Source organism: Pelodiscus sinensis, chromosome 4 (genome assembly GCF_049634645.1).
Source record: "Pelodiscus sinensis isolate JC-2024 chromosome 4, ASM4963464v1, whole genome shotgun sequence".
Classification (NCBI taxonomy): Eukaryota; Metazoa; Chordata; order Testudines; family Trionychidae; genus Pelodiscus; species Pelodiscus sinensis.
This window is the reverse complement of record NC_134714.1, coordinates 72,667,087-72,683,823: the sequence shown is the minus strand read 5'-3', so window position 1 is coordinate 72,683,823 and position 16,737 is coordinate 72,667,087. Positions and strand designations below refer to the sequence as shown.

At 41.4% G+C, this 16,737-nt stretch overlaps 1 protein-coding gene across 2 annotated transcripts; it reads left to right on the top strand.

The window, feature by feature from the left end:
* On the top strand, positions 1-16,732 carry PLEK2 (pleckstrin 2). Of its 2 annotated transcripts, XM_006113404.3 has the most exons (9): positions 1-142; positions 3,631-3,795; positions 7,576-7,757; positions 8,033-8,124; positions 8,497-8,684; positions 9,490-9,591; positions 13,075-13,158; positions 14,119-14,197; positions 15,906-16,730. In XM_006113404.3, the coding sequence occupies exons 1-9, from the start codon at positions 17-19 to the stop codon at positions 16,031-16,033; spliced, it is 1,146 nt and encodes a 381-aa protein (XP_006113466.2). In that variant the 5' UTR covers positions 1-16; the 3' UTR covers positions 16,034-16,730. The 2 variants fall into 2 exon arrangements, with proteins under 2 accessions (XP_006113466.2, XP_075783515.1); XM_075927400.1 differs by lacking the exon at positions 3,631-3,795 and having other exon boundaries at positions 2-142; positions 15,906-16,732.
* Positions 16,733-16,737: the final 5 nt, after the last annotated feature.

Sequence of the window (16,737 nt, the reverse complement as noted above, 5' to 3'; positions counted from 1 at the left end):
CCTCTTTAAAAACGTCATGCAGAGGGAAAGGCTGGAACTTCTTAATTGCTTCCCAACGCGCGCGCACACAGAGGCTTCCTACATGGCTACCAGGACGCAGGATATGAGTGGAGTATTAAAGGAGGGATTCCTCATTAAACGGGTAAGAACACAGGACAGGAATTGGTTTCTTCCATAATTACAGTTCTTTTAAAACTGACCTTTTTAGACTGACTTGACTTTTATAACTGACTATTACTTCCAGAGGTGAAAGTAGGGGGATGTGCCCCGGTGCACAGCTCCGGCAAGAGCTGGCTGTACTGTAGCAAGAGCCAACAGGGATCTATTTAAAGAGCTGGCAGGGACGGGGACCTAGGTTGTGATAGGACAGTACCTGTAAGAACTTTTGTCTAAGGTGGATGTATTTATAGAGTTAACCCCCCTGGTTCTAGTTCCTCTTGAGAACACTAAGCAGCAGAGCTCTCCCTTTGTTGGAAAATGTTTAAATTAAATATTTCACTATGGGGGTGGAGGGTTGACCTGAACTGGAATATTTCAGATTGTAAAACTGCCCCCCAAAATTTCATTGAGTCATTTCAACATAAAAATGAATTGCCTGAGTAAGGTGTAGTGCATGATGGGAGTTATGGTTCAGACCCCGTTCTCTTCTTTGAGATAGAATCGCTGGCCAGTTTACATTGCCCATCTTACAATGAAGCTGCCCTTGGAGGAGTGTTGTGTTTCATGGGTGTGATGTGGCTGCTATTGTGATAGGGTTTTTCAGCCACGCATCCTTATTCAAAGGGGAGAATGAGAGTATCAGATGAACTGAACAAGAGCCATCCTAGGGGAACACAGTTGAAAGTTGAATTGGTCAGTTCAAGAAACTAAAATGAAACACTAATTTTGGGAATCTTGAAAAGTTTTATTTCAATTAATATTTCACCTTCTTGTTCTATGTGGAACAAAAATAAATGCTGAAATAGCACAATTTCCTACTGGATGGAAATTCTAATTTTCATTCAGCTCTACCCAGGAAGCACAAATACATCAGAGTAGCAGTGAGTCTGCCCTAAGTTCAAGTGATTAATTTGTACCAGGGCTGAACCCTGCCATGTTTAGACTCTGGCCCCAGCAACTCAAGACTTGCTGCATCAGTTATGAATGCAAAAAAATTGCTTGAGTCCCATAATCTCTTTCATTATAAATTAAGCACTGCCTGATTGGGTGTAGCAGTGATTTTGGTATTAGCAGGGGAGGGAGTGGGTGGAGAACCTCTTGGGTCCAATGGTAATGTAAAAGTGAAAGGGTTAGGAAGATCTAACGGCAACAGATGGAAAGGCGAAGGGAAGGAGCGAAAAAGAGGAAGGAATACTAAGAAGAAGAGAGAGAGGAGATTGAAGGAACAGGGATCAAGAGAAGTGAACAAGATACTTAGTGGGGAAAATGGAATGGAGAAAGGTAGTGGTTCATAAAGGTGAAGAGAGGAAAACAGGAGTGAAGGACTAAGAATAAACATAAGGCAAAGCCATGTAAGAGACATGGGAAAATAAACAAACGAGAGAGACTGACTCACTTAAGGGGGATAAAAGAAAACAGCCAGAATGGATAATGTTTACTAGAAGAAAAGTAGCTGAGGGAATCTATAGGCACTAAAAAAAAGACAGACAGAATGGCTGTGTCTAGACTGGTGAAAATGGCGATCGGGGCTTTCTTGCGCAAAACCGCGTCTAGATTGGCACGGACGCTTTTCCACAAAAAGTGCTTTTGTGGAAAAGAGTCCGTGCAAATCTAGATGCTCTTTTCTGCAAATGCTTTTAACGGAAAATCTTTTCCGTTAAAAGCATTTGCGGAAAATCATGGGGAGAGAGGGAGAGGGAGGGAGGAGAAAAAAATGGAGTGAAGAAAGAGGGAACAAAACCGACGAGTGATCCAGCCAATTAAATTTTTTGCTTAGCATTCCGAGATGTCTTCAGGTTTAGTCAGGTTAAAGAGAACCACATTACACCAGTTGTTATAGAAATTGTTAAGGTTCCTGCCAACTCCTAATAAATTAATGACCCTTGATTCCTGCAGTGACTGGACTTTCTACATTCTCCTATCTCTGCCTTACTTGCCTTTTTTAAGATGGTGAAGCCTCCACTAGCTGGGTGCTTCACATACTTTACAACATACTTTCATCTCCTATGAAACATGTAAAGTCAGCTCCACTGCACCATAAACTTGGAACTGCCACCAGAAGACAAGATCAGATTTGTCTGTGCCACTCCTCTGGGCAAATTCTCCTTTAAAACCAGCTTTAAAATGCCTATTATGCACACTACTGGCTCACAAAGGTTTTTGTTTGTATCCTAGCACTGTAGCCCAGGAGCTTTTGGCAGTTTAGCAGCGGAGTTGGGATGAAAGGGATGCACAGGAAATGGCAGCATTGTGAGCAGTTTAGTCACTGAAGATGAGCAGCTGGTCTGTTATGACTAAGCACCAATTAGCATTATGGGAATGTAAACAAGAGAGTTAAGCTGAAATGTACTCATCAAACCACAGCCAGGCCCTACTGCTGCAGGCAGGCTTGATCCTTGGAGGTGCTAAGCACTCTGAACTCCCATTGACTTCAATTCAAGCCTTGTCTACACTAAACCCCCTCATGTCACATTCATCTAACCTACGCAAATAGCATTGCTGAAGTTGATCTACTTACCACAGTGTTGTCTATGCAGTAAGGTCAGCAGGAGCTGTTGTTTCATTGACTCCAGCTAGTCTTCCCAACTTGGTGGAGTACCGGAGTTGACAGGAGAGTGCTAAGAGATCAATTTATTGCATTTAAGGTAGATGAGATAAATCATCCACTAGTGAATCAATCTCTGCAACACTCATCCACTGCATAGGGAAGAAAAGCCCTTGGACTTACAATAGAGTAAATCCTATCCATCTCCCTGTTCCCAACACTCCAGACTCGCCTGCAGAGTCCTCTGAGTCACTCATCTGCTTCAAGCTTTTGCCATGCTTGGGAAAGAGCAAAACATTGCATCTTTTTTGTCCAATGATTCTATAAAAGCAGAGGATGTATGTTAGCTTGCCATTTTGTAGCTTGGTAGTGGTAAATGGATACATTTCCTGTTTGTTTCCTCTTGATGGGAGAAAGGGCTGCGCACAAGGCAAACAACAAATCTGACAAAAACAAAAGAAAGCTCTTATGATTTCAGATCACTTTGAGATTTATACTGTCTTTAGTCTTTGAAACTATCCCAGCTACCACTAGCAGCTTTTTCCAGATTTGTGTGGAATCCAAGCAATCTAACTCATAAGAAATGCAGCCTTGAATGTTCTCAAAAGATGTCCAGTTCAGAAAACAAAAGTTCCCAGCATGCATTAAGGGCTTCTTAGCAAAGCTTTGGTTAAATGATTTTGGGCATTTCTCAAATTCCAGGTAATGGTCTACTTGAAGGAAGTCTATTGCAGTCTCTCTCCAGATTTATTAATTGCATTATAACAACATACATAACCCTCATTAAAATGAAACTCCTAAAATATGTCTGCATATAACAATAATAAGAGTGTTACCAAATTTCTGTGCAAAAGAGTGGTAGGCAGATGAGAAATACTCCTTGAAGCTTGTCTTTAAAATAACCTAGGAACTTTCTTTTGCTACAGGGGCATATTGTCCATAATTGGAAAGCAAGATGGTTTGTTCTGCTACAGGACAAGCTGCTGTATTATAAACTTAATGGAGGCAGGAAGGAGCATTCTCCTAAGGGCAGGATAATTTTGGATGGTTGCGTTATCACTTGCCCATGCCTGGAATATGAGAACAGACAGGTATGTCTGGAAATATTATAACCATTGTTTTCCTTTGCAATGACTTTTTTATTCCTTGTTTCTCCTTCATTCCCTTCCTTGTGTTTCTCTGTCTTAATTCCCTTGACTTCCTCAATCTCTTTCTCTGCATGCCTCTCTAGAACTGGAACAGCTGATGCTGATTAGCCTTTCAGCCAATAAGGCCAGGTCAAAGTAAGTGTTGCTACTGGATTTCCTTATTCTGTCTCTGATGATTTCCACGTCTGGGGCTACTGGCATGATTTTCCAAAAATGCTTTTAACGGAAAACTTTTCCGTTAAAAGCATTTTCAGAAAAGTGTGTCTAGACTGGCAGGATGCTTTTCCGCACAAGCACTTTTTGCGGAAAAGCATCCGTGGCCAATCTAGACGCGCTTTTCCGCAAAAAAGCTCCTATCGCCATTTTTGCGATCGTGGCTTTTTTGCGGAAAACAGTACTGTGCTGTCTACACAGGCCCTTTTGCGCAAAAGTCTTTCAGAAAAAGAATTTTGCCCGAACGGGAGCAGCATAGTATTTTCGGAAAAGCACTGATGATCTTACATGAGATTGTCAGTGCTTTTCCGGAAATTCAAGCGGCCAGTGTAGGCAGCTGGCAAGTTTTTCCGGAAAAGCAGCTGATTTTCCAGAAAAACTTGCCAGTCTAGACACAGCCTGGTTGTTTTTCGCTGAACACTCCAGCTCACAGGTACAATCATATTACACACACACACACACACACACACACACACACACACACACACACACACACACTGGAGGGGAAAATTGGATATGGATGAAAATGTAGCAGCCCTGCAGGCACAGCAAGAAAGATACGAACAGAACTGTAAATGAGGAGGGTGAGAAACAGGAAGAAATATGTTTCCCTCTTTTTCCCTGATGGTAGCATTTAAGCTCTAGCTGTGGGTTTTGTGGGGTTTTTGTTTTTTGCCTTCTCTGAAATGAGAATCTTGGCCAATAGCCACCTCAGTGTGCCACTTCCTTTTATTTATTATCTAATAAGAATTTGATTCTGTTCATAGAATCATAGAAAATTAGGACTGGAACGGACCTCGAAAGGTCATCGAGTCCAGTTCCCTGCCCTCATGACAGGACCACTGTCTAGACCATCCCGGATAGACATTTATCTAACCTACATTTAAATATCTCCAGAGATGGAGATTCCACAACTTCCCTGGGCAATTTATTCCAGTGTTTAACCACCCTGACAATTAAGAACTTTTTCCTAACGTCTAACCTAAACCTCCCTTGCTGCAGTTTAAACCCATTGCTGCTGCTTCTATCTTCAGCGGCCAAGATGAACAAGTTTTCTCCCTCCTCCTTATGACACCCTTTTAGATACCTGAAAACTGCTATCATGACCCCCTCAATCTTCTCTTTTCCAAACTAAATAAACCCAATTCTTTCAGCCTTCCTTCATAGGTCATGTTCTTTAGACCTTTAATCATTCTTGTTGCTCTTTTCTGGACCCTCTGCAATTTCTCCATATCTTTATTGAAATGCGGTGCCCAGAACTGGATACAATACTCCAACTGAGGCCTAACCAGCACAGAGTAGAGCAGAAGAATGACTTCTCGTGTCTTGCTCACAACACACCTGTTAATGCATCTCAGAATCATGTTTGCTTTTTTTGCAACAGAATCACACTGTTGACTCATATTTAGCTTGTGGTCCACTATAACCCCTAGATCCCTTTCTTCAGTACTCTTTCCTAGACAGTAGCTTCCCATTCTGTATGTGTGAAACTGATTGTTCCTTCCTAAGTGGAGCACTTTGCATTTGTCTTTATTAAACTTCATCCTGTTTACCTCAGACCATTTCTCCAGTTTGTCCAGATCATTTTGAACTATGACCTTATCCTCCAAAGCAGTTGCAACTCCTCCTAACTTGATATCATCTGCAAACTTAATAAGCGTACTTTCAATGCCAATATCTAAATCATTGATGAAGATATTGAACAGAGCCAGTCCCAAAACAGACCCCTGTGGAACGCCACTTGTTATACCTTTCCAGCAGGATTAAGAACCATTAATAACTACTTTCTGAGTATGGTTATCCAGCCAGTTATGCACTCACCTTATAGTAGCCCCATCTAAGTTGTATTTGCCTAGGTTATTGATAAGAATATCATGCGAGACCGTATCAAATGCCTTACTAAAGTCTAGGTATACCACATCCACCGCTTCTCCCTTATCCACAAGACTCGTTATCCTATCAAAGAAAGCTATCAGATTTGTTCATGATTTGACATGATTTGTTTTTTACAATCCATGCTGGCTGTTCTCTATCACCTTACCACCTTCCAAGGGTTTGCAGATGATTTCCTTAATTACTTTCTCCATTATCTTCCCTGGCACAGAAGTTAAACTAACTGATCTGTAGTTTCCTGGATTGTTCTTATTTCCCTTCTTATAGATGGGCACTATATTTGCCCTTTTCCAGTCTTCTGGAATCTCTCCTGTCTCCTATGATTTTCCAAAGATGATAGCTAGAGGCTCAGAAACCTCCTCTATCAGCTCCTTGAGTATTCTAAGATGCATTTCATCAGGCCCTGGTGAGTTGCAGGCATCTAACTTTTCTAAGTGATTTTTAACTTGTTCTTTTTTTATTTTATCTTCTAAACCTACTTCCTTCCCACTAGCATTCACTATGTTAGGCATTCCTTCATCAGACTTCTCGGTGAAGACCGAAACAAAGAAGTCATTAAGCATCTCTGCTATTTCCAAGTTTCCTCACTGAGCAGTGGGCCTACCCTGTCCTTGATCTTCCTCTTGCTTCTAATGTATTTATAAAAAGTCTTCTTGTTTCCCTTTATTTCTATAGCTAGTTTGAGCTCATTTTGTGCCTTTGCCTTTCTAATCTTGCCCCTGCATTCCTGTGTTGTTTGCCTCTATTCATCCTTTGTAATTTGTCCTACTTTCTATTTTTATTGGACTCCTTTTTTATTTTTAGATCATGCAAGATCTTGTGGTTAAGCCATGGCGGTTTTTTGCCATATTTTCTATCTTTCCTATGCAGTGGAATAGCTTGCTTTTGGGCCCTTAACAATGTCCCTTTGAAAAACTGCCAACTCTCCTCAGTCCTGATTCCCATGGGACCTTACCTATCAGCTCTCTGAGCTTACCAAAATCTGCCTTCCTTAAATCCATTGTCTCTATTTTGCTGTTCTCCCTTCTACCCTACCTTAGAATTGTGAATTCTATGATTTCATGATCACTTTCACCCAAACTGCCTTCCACTTTCAATGGAAAGTTGAAAGTTTCTAGAGCATTAAGTCCTCTCTATGTCTAGCCACAGGTGAGCAGCAACAATGCAACCTTCCCCTGACAGACAGCAATCAGTGTTAAGACTATATATATATCAGTGCTAATATATATATATATTGCGGAGTCTATATTTCAGTAAATCCATTGTGAGAATGATTATAGCAATGGCATTCAGCTATAATGTAGAACAGATTTGAACCATGGGTGAAAGATCCTCTTCCCAGTCATAGACTCTTGTGTTATCTGGATAATCTCTGGCCAATCTACTTTCTTGAATACACTGGGCTCTGGGCAGAAAGCTATTACTTAGAGCTAATTGACCCCCACCCTGGATCTGAGCTGTGACCACTGTCCTTCTGGCAACAAACATATCATTATTCCCTGCAGAGACTGACAAAGTTCCTCATGTGGCTGATGGGATATCTATTGAGTGAGCATTGAGTGAGCATTCTGTGCATGTTAGATAAATGCTCTTACTTTTCTACTATTCTGTCCATAGCTAGTCATTAAGCTGAAGACAAAAACCAACACAGAATATTTCCTTGAATCTTGCTCCAGAGAAGAGCGGGACTCTTGGGCTTTGGACATTACTGGAGCCATTCATGCTGGCCACCCAGTCCAGGTTCAGCAGCTTCACAGAATGAAAAATTCCTTCAAACTTCCCTCAAACATCAGCCTCAAGTAAGTGTAAACATTTCCTAACCAGTCCTAGGATACTCTGAAATGGAAGGTGTTGAGTGACACATCTGCATTATGGGACCTCACATGGGATGATTAGTCCATTTCCCCTACATACTGTTTATAGGTGCTTCATGTTCCACTGCATTGTAGCAGAACTCATTCTTGAAACATCCTTGAAACAACTCTCCTCAATTGTAGCTTTAGGTTATATGACACAGTCCCTGCTTGACTGTCTGTTCATCCACCTAACACTGTTCTCTTTTGCTCTTTTATAGCCACATAGTGGACAAAATGCATGACAACAGTAATGGAATTAAACTGACCCCCAACACGGAACAAGGCAACACATACAAAGAAAGCTTTACAGGTAGATACATTCTGAACAATCAGCCTCCCAAAGCCGGACACTGTGCTGCAGAGAAAAGGCAGCCACTTTGGAATTCTTATGTGAGAACAGATCATTTTTATACAAGAGATTATAGCAAATAGTGTACTTTCCCATCTATGCCAGGCCTCGAAAAGTTCCTCAACTACCACTTTATATCCTCTCTGTAGAAAGAGAAAAGCAAATGCAGAACCCTGCACCTTTGGTGAACCCTATTTATGCTTGACATTGATATGTCTTTACCATTTTGATAAAGCTGGAATTGGCCAGTTAGCAGGGATTTATGCCTGTGTGTCTCTGTGATAAGCAAGCATTTTGTGTGTCTCTGTCTGAGAGTTGCTTTTCTTTTTCTAGGTTCTGCACTGGTGGACTGGCTGATCTCCAGTAATTTTGTTGCCTCTCGATATGAGGCTGGGACACTGTCTTCCATGCTGATAGATGAAAACTTCATCAAGCCTGTTGGAGCCCGGAGCACTGAAGCCATGCGCAATGGTGATCTGTCTGAGCAGTTCCTAGATGACTCCACAGCACTGTACATGTTTGTAAGTAATGTGGCTTCTAGCAGTAGGCTCTCCCATCCCCTCCTGACTCAGATTTCCTTTTGTCTGGTAAAGAGATTGGGGGGAACACTGCATATGCCAAATGATAAAATATATAAAAGGTGAAAACTAAAATGAAGGGCAATTTAAATATGAGAAGCTTTGGGTTTTTTAATACTTCCAACGATTTTACTTCCCTCAGATGTGAATTACTAAATTTTGGCTTTGGAAGTATATCCAATGAATCTATGACTCTAACTGGGTGCAGCTGAAGTCCCTAGAGCTAACTGTGCTTGCATTAATGATGGGCAACCTGAGGTTCTGCTAAAAATCAGGACTATTGTGTGATGTTTTGTGTTTATTCATTTTTCCATTGTACCATTACAACTGATGAGATGTTCTGTAGGCATATGGAATGAAAGCTATATCTTTGGGGAAAAGAATGTGTTTAATGACAGGTCTGCAGAAGATGATACCAGTACAAAGCTTTTCTGTATAGGCTGAATCTAGATTGGCATGATTTTCCGGAAATGCTTTTAACGGAAAAGTTTTTGCAAAAGCTTTGCGCAAAAGGGACTTTTGCCTGAACGGGAGCAGAATAGTATTTCTGCAAGAAGCACTGATTTCTTACAGTAGGAAGTCAGTGCTTTTACAGAAATTCAAGCGGCCAGTGTAGACAGCTGGCAAGTTTTTCCAGAAAAGCGGCTGATTTTCCGGAAAAACTGGCCAGTCTAGACACAGCCTATACTGTTTAACATTCATCAACTTAACTTAAACTTTTCCAGTGACCACTTTTTTCCATTTGTAGGCTGAAAGCTCCAAGAGGAAACTCAGCTCCAAGGAAGAACTGAGCCTTCACATCCTTGAATTAAGTGGAACAATTATAAAACAAGGATATTTAGTAAAACAGGTAAACATTGACATTTGATCATCTCATCTCATTAAGGAGAAAACTGACTGTAGCCTGGCTAGCTCAGTTGGTAGAGCATCAGAGGGCCCAGGATTCATGTCTCTGGTCAGGCAAAGGGACTTTTTTATGACCTCCTGAGGTCTCTTCCAGCTCTATGATTCTATGATTCTATTTAGTTGGGATTGGTCCTGCTTTGGGCAGCGTGCTGGACTTAATGACCTCCTGAGGTGTCTTCCAGCTCTATGATTCCTTGAGTTGTTCTCTGGAATTCATGGAAGGTGAAATTAAATGCTGAGGGGCACTATGCTTCCTCATTATCTGTCCTAACCTCTCATGTGACCAGCAGAATTAGCTTTCATGTTAGGAATACTACAGAGTAAACAGCAAGGTTGGAAATAAGAAGAGAGCCTATTTGTTGATATAAATAAGTGAGCTGTGGAATTCACTGCTGAGGGATGTTACTAAGGATTATAAAATAATTTCCTGAACAGCACAGGGGTTCTGTCCAAAAGCCAAATTCTATCCTGAATAATTACATTCACTTTCAAAGCGATGCACTGTTCTTCCCTATTGCCTACACTAATTTGTCATGTGGTGCTTTTAAGGAGCTGTTTTGTCCCTTCACTGAGATGGCGGCATTTCAGTACTGAGTGAAGTAATCCTGTATGTGTACCACCTATTCATGCAAGCAATTATTCATGCCCATATAGTTGCTCCCATTGACTTCAAATGCGAGTACCGGTAATTATGTGGGAAAGAGTAACAGTCTGCAGGCTCATGCTCTTAGTTTGTAAATCATCGTTCATGTTACATGCTAGAAACAAGCTTGCAGTTAATCCGCAGGTTTGAGAGCATAAAATGATCACCCACTCTGTTTGGTGAGAGGAATCCCACTACATGTGTTGCTGTTAAATGTTCTGGAGTTGTAGGTGAAGCATTGGTCAGTGTGGGTGATCTGGTATTAAATGCATCTTCCTTTCTACCATGCTTTCATTCATACCATGAAAGAAGGAGTAAAGCAATCCAAAAGGGCCTGGAATCCCATGAATTCCCAGAGAACTCAGAGGGTATGTCCTAGACTACATGGCTCCGTCGACGGAGCCATCTAAACTAGTTTACCCAGCATAGTCAATGAAAGCGGGGATTTAAATAATCCCCACTTCATTAAAATAAACATGGCCGCCACGCTGTGCCAACGATCAGCTGATCCGGCACAGCGCGGCAGTGTAGACACGGATCTGTCGCTGGGGAAGCCTTTGCCGACCGATCCCTTATGCCTTGTGAAACGAGGTTTACAGGATCGGTCGGCAAAGGCTTCCCCAGCCAACAGATCCGCGTCTAGTCTGCTGCACTGTACCAGATTAGCTGATCGTTGGCAGAGCGTGGTGGCCATGTTTATTTTAATGAAGCGGGGATTATTTAAATCCCCGCTTAATTGACTATGCCGGGTAAACTAGTTTACATGGCTCCCAGAGTGAATAGATTTGAGGACTCCAAGATAAGGGACAAGAGTTAAATACATTCACCTAGATTCTTCCCTTCTTTCCCTTTAAAATTATTCTGTAGTAGCGTCTATCCTAAAAGAAAAAAGAAATGTGTGCATATCCCTATAGGTGTAAAATTGCTAAATACAGGTAGATATGTGCAGCCGTGCACTGTCTTGGGGAAGAAAGTTCATACTGTGGTTCAGCAGAAGGACACAATTTCAGGGAAGACTTCTGTACTTGGACTGTTACCACCATTGTCTGACTGTACTTGAAAGGCAAAGTTTTGGCTCTTCATAGGAAGTGCCACAGTTACATTTACAGTGCTATGAGATTGAGGTGTCATTAGAGGAGGTTTTGGAACAAATTGATAAATAAGACAATACTAAGTCACTAGGACCAGATGTTATTCACCCAAGAGTTCTGAAGGAACTCATATGTGAAATTGCAGAACTACTGACTGTAGTCTATAACCTATCATTTAAATCAGCTTCTGTACAAAATGTCTGGAAGATAACTAATGTGATGCCAATTTTTGAAAAGGTGATCCCTGCAGTTACAGGCTGTTAAGTTTGACTTCAGTACCAGGAAAACTGGTAAAAACTATAGTAAAGAATAAAACTGTCAGCTGAACATAAAGTTGAACATAATTGTTGGGGAAGAATCAAAATAGTTTTTGTAAAAGGAATCATGCTTCACCAATCTACTAGAATTCTTTGAGGGTGTCAACAAGCATTGTGGAAAAGGAGAATCCAGTGGTTATAGTGTACTTAGATTTCCAGAAAGCTTTTGACAAGGTCCCTAATTAAAGTAATCTGTCATGGGATAAGAGGGAAGTTCCCCTCATGGATCAGTAACTGGTTAAAAGATAGGAAACAAAAGGTCAGTATAAAAGGTCATTTTTCAGAATGGAGAGAGCTAAATAGTGGTTTCCCCTTGGGGTCTTTACTGGGACCAGTGCTGCTCACCATATTCATAAATTATCTGAAAAAGAGGTAAGCAGTGATGTGGAAAAATTTGCAGATGATACAAAACTGCTCAAGATAGTTAAGTCCTGAGCAGTCTGCAAAGAGCTACAAAAGGGGCTTCTCAAAACTAAATGACTGTGCATCAAAATGGCAGATGAAATGTAATGTTGATAAATACAGAGTAATGCTCATTGGAAAACATAATCCCGACTATACATATAAAATTATCTAAATTAGCTGTTATCACTCAAGAAAGAAATCTTGGAGTCATTGTGGATAGTTCGCTGAAAACATCCACTCAATGTGCAATGACAGTCAAAAAAGCAAACAAAATATTGGAAATCATCAAGGAAGGGATCAATAATAAGACAGAAAATATCATATTGCCTCTATATAAATCCATGGTATGTCCACATCTTGAAAACTGTTTGGAGATGTAGTCACTCCATCTCAAAAAAGATATATTGAAATTGGAAAAGGTTCAGTGGTTGGGGTATAGTACAGCTTCTGTATGAGAAGAAATTAATAAAATTGGGACTTTACAGAAGTCTTGACTGGTAAAGGGAAAATAGATAAGGAAGTGCTCATAATGCAAGAATTAGGGCTCCCCAAATGCAGTTAATAGGCATCAAGCTTAAAACAAACAAATTAATTTCTTCACACGACTCACAGTCAACTTGTGGAACTCTTTTTGTCAGATGATGTTGTGAAGGCAGACTAACAGGATTCAAAAAAGAACTACATAAATTAATGTAGGATAGATCCATCGATGGCTATTAGCCAGGATGGACAGGGATGGTGTCCCTAGCATCTGTTTGCCAGAAACTGGGAATGAGCAAAAAAGAATGGCTCACTTGATGATTAATTCCCTCTGGAGCACCTGGCATTGGCCACTGCCAGAAAATTGATAGATGTTTGGTTTGACCCAGAATGACTATATTTATGTTTTATGTTCACGGGGAGATGCCACTGATACAGGGCAACCACATGGACAGTGAGAAAATTAATTGTTCTTCTCTCTCACTTCTCAGGGACACAAGAGGAAAAACTGGAAGGTGAGGCGGTTTGTTCTGAGGGCTGACCCTGCTTTCCTGCACTACTATGATCCAACAAAGGTGAGCAATGAGCTGCTGACCACAGACTCCAGATCTATGTATATGTCTCTTATAAATTTGTAACAGTAGTAAAGTAAACTACATAGGAAATGGGGCTCTAGGATTACCCTCTTCATTTCCTCTCCATGGCCATGCATGCCTTGAATTCCTCCACTTATGCCTTTGGGGCCTCTGAGGAGTTTCCTGGGGGCCACATCCCTTGTTCATTTTTCTACTCCATTTTCCCTCATGACTTAGGTCTTTTGGGATTCCTTTGTCTGCCTCCAGTACAATATCCCCTCTGCAATTCCTCTTTCACACACCCTGTTCTGGGGCTGTGCCTCTTCTGGCGTTCTTCTTGTTCCCAGGACTGCATTCTCTCTGGGCTGACTCCTTCCCATCTTCAAGCTGCATCACCTCTGTGATTTTTCCACTCTTTTGTCCTCCTTATTGTAACCTTGAACAGGGCCTGATCACAGAGCACTAATGGGAATTTCTGCTACTCAGTTCTAAATGTGTATAATGAATAGCAGAGCTTATGTCTGTGGATAAACAATACTCCAAGTGAATTATGATGCAATGAAGCCCAGTGCAATACAAAATGGCATGTGACTAGAAATATTTTAGCAATATTTAAAGAGACCAGAAAACAAACTTTTGATTGAAACCCTCCCCTGAAATGCTAGAAACCAAAACCTCATCACAGCTCTGGGATAGCACAAGAGATTCTGGAAGCAAAACTCATCAAGTCTCACTGTCCTGACTGAGTGAAGAATATAAAAGGAACACGTAGCATCAATAGGAAATATTTTTAATAGTTGTGAGCTGTTGGTAAAAGAGTATTGGTTTTAAATATGATTGTTATGCTAACTCTGTCCCTTTAAGTAATTAACCTCCCACTACTAAACTAAGGAAAACAGATGTAGATGAGAAAGGCAATGTAGTGATGCAACTAAGCCTAATTTTCCTCTCTCTCTGAAGGAAGAAAACAGACCAGTCGGTGGGTTTTCTCTCCGTGGCTGCCTTGTCTCAGCTCTGGAAGATAATGGAGTCCCATCTGGTAAGCATGAACCTCTAGGCTACCTGCTTTGATTACTGAGGGCTGATCTACTTCCAAATTTTCATTGAAATAATTGAATCAGTTTAATTCATGCCTTTTGTTATTGTGGTGCAAATCTGTGAGTAGACCAGTTATGATGCTCCCGTGGGAAAAGGGATAAGGGACTGAAGATACCTGTCCGAATACCATTGAGCTGATTGCGGGGAACTGTTTAGATCAACATCAAGAGTTCACTCTTTCCCATTTTTGCTTGGGTCATTGTCAGGTCTTTACATGAATCATGGGAAGGGAATAGGGCATTGGCTGATACTCCAGAAAGTCAATAGTAAAGGCTGTGATTCCTTTTTGCTAGTATAAGGTTAAAAGCATTATCCAGAGGTATCCCTTATCTCACATTCCATCTTTTCCATGCTCCCTCTGTCTCCATCTCTTTCCTCTGTACTTGCCAAGGTCCAAACGTAGTGGAAACTAAATATGACAGTGGAAAAAGCTGTAATTTAAGGGTGATTTTTGTTTAGCTTAACATTGTCTGGAACCTCAGCTTTGTGTTTCAATGTTCCTGCTGTCAAAATAATGTATTGTATGAAAGCAAATGAGTACAAAATTAGTGTGACAGCAAATGTGGGTCTCAAATGGGGAACATCCTTTCTGGTGACAGACTCTTGAAAGGTGGCTTCCCTCCTTCCTTTCACCATCCTGAATAATAAGTAAGTCTGTGATTTAGTCATGGCTGTTTTTAGCAAAAGTCATGGACAGGTCATGGGCAATAAACAAAAAATGTACAGCCTCTGACCTGTCCAAGATCTTTACTATAAATACCCCAACAAAATTTTAGCTGGAGGGAGCTACAGGGCACCACTGCTCTGGGGGACACTGCTCAGTCAGTCTCTGGAGTCAGCTGCTTGGGCGGCTTTGGGATCAGTCACTGCAAAAGTCACTGAGGCTGTGAACAGTCACAGAATCCATGACTTCTGCAACCTCAGTGACAGACACATAATTGTAATAATAAGTGATGTAATGAGGCAGCCTTTGAAAAGAAAACTGAGGATGGGAATGGGGACTATAACCCCATGTAAATGGAGCATGTTAATGGGCAGGAGCAGATAAGAGATTAAATCTAATTTATTGTAGGGATTTCTAAAGAACCTGTCACCACAGTATCTAACACCAGTAATAATATTCATTATTTATATAGTGCTTTATGTTTTCACAGTAGGGATGTGAAAAGTTAGCCAGTCACCAGTAACCTATGGGGGCTGGAGCAACTCCCTACCTACTGTGGGCAGGGGGCTGCTCCAGCTCCACAGGGGGCCTGCTGCAGATAGAGGCATCCTGCAGGCAGAGGTAGGAGCCTTGCGGGCTGGGGTCTGCTCGAGTTGGGCTGGAGCGGGCCCCAGCCTGGATCCCACTTAGTCAGTTAACTGGTTAAACATTAGGTTGACTTTACACTTACCCAGTTAATTGATTAACCAGGGTTTTACAACCCTAGTTTACAGTGTGTAACATTGACTGGATAGTCCACAAAACACTGGAGGGAGATCTGTATTATTCCCAAGAGAAACTGAGGCACAGAAGGATTAATGGATTTGTTTGGAGTGGACTCACACATCAAGATCTACTACTACTTTAGTTATGCTAAATTCAGATTCCACCTGCACAAACCAGTTCTCTACATGCTCTGCTAACCTATTGCACTCTTCCTCTGCAGGGGTGAAGGGAAATGTGCAAGGAAACCTCTTCAAAATCATAACTAAAAATGACATTCATTACTACATCCAGGCCAGCTCGAAGGCAGAGCGAGCACAGTGGATTGAGGCCATCAAGCGGCTGACATGAGCAAGATGGACTCTATACCCAAGATAGGGATTAGGTGAATAATTGACATTCATGAGCAAACTTGCTGCTGTCTTTGCTAGGAGTGTTGACTCTGGGATGGCTGATCCATGAGATGGAAGAGCAAATCTTTTCATCCAATTTACATCTGGCAGATCAGTATCATGCTTCACCCTAAAGCAGAAAAGCCTTACTGGTTCCCCTCTTGCTAGGACACTCGGACATTCCAGTATCCCATGCCTACTGCAGTCACAGTGACTGAACCAAGGACTGTGGGTTGGGCTAGAACCAGCACAAGCACTCATTTCTGAGGCCACCTCATTTCACATAATGCTATGGAGTCTTTTGCTTGGTTGCACTCTGGTTGCCTCAGGGAATACCACACTGGAACAAACCAGTATACCTGCTGCATTATCCAACTGCCTGCAGTGCTGGAAAAAAACATTGTGCTGTAGGAACATAAGATCATACCCATAGTTCATCTACTCAAGTATCTGATCTCTGGAAGTGGCCAGTGCTACATTTACCAGGAGAAGAAGAGAACCCCACAATCCACTTGAGCAGCTATGTAACAATACATGGTAAAGGGGAGCTTTCCTCGCTGAACCCAATTGGAGATCAGTTTATGTGATTCACCAAAGGACTGATTAACTAATACAGTAATTTAATCCTACTTACTATTGTTTCTACTTCAAACCATTAAATTT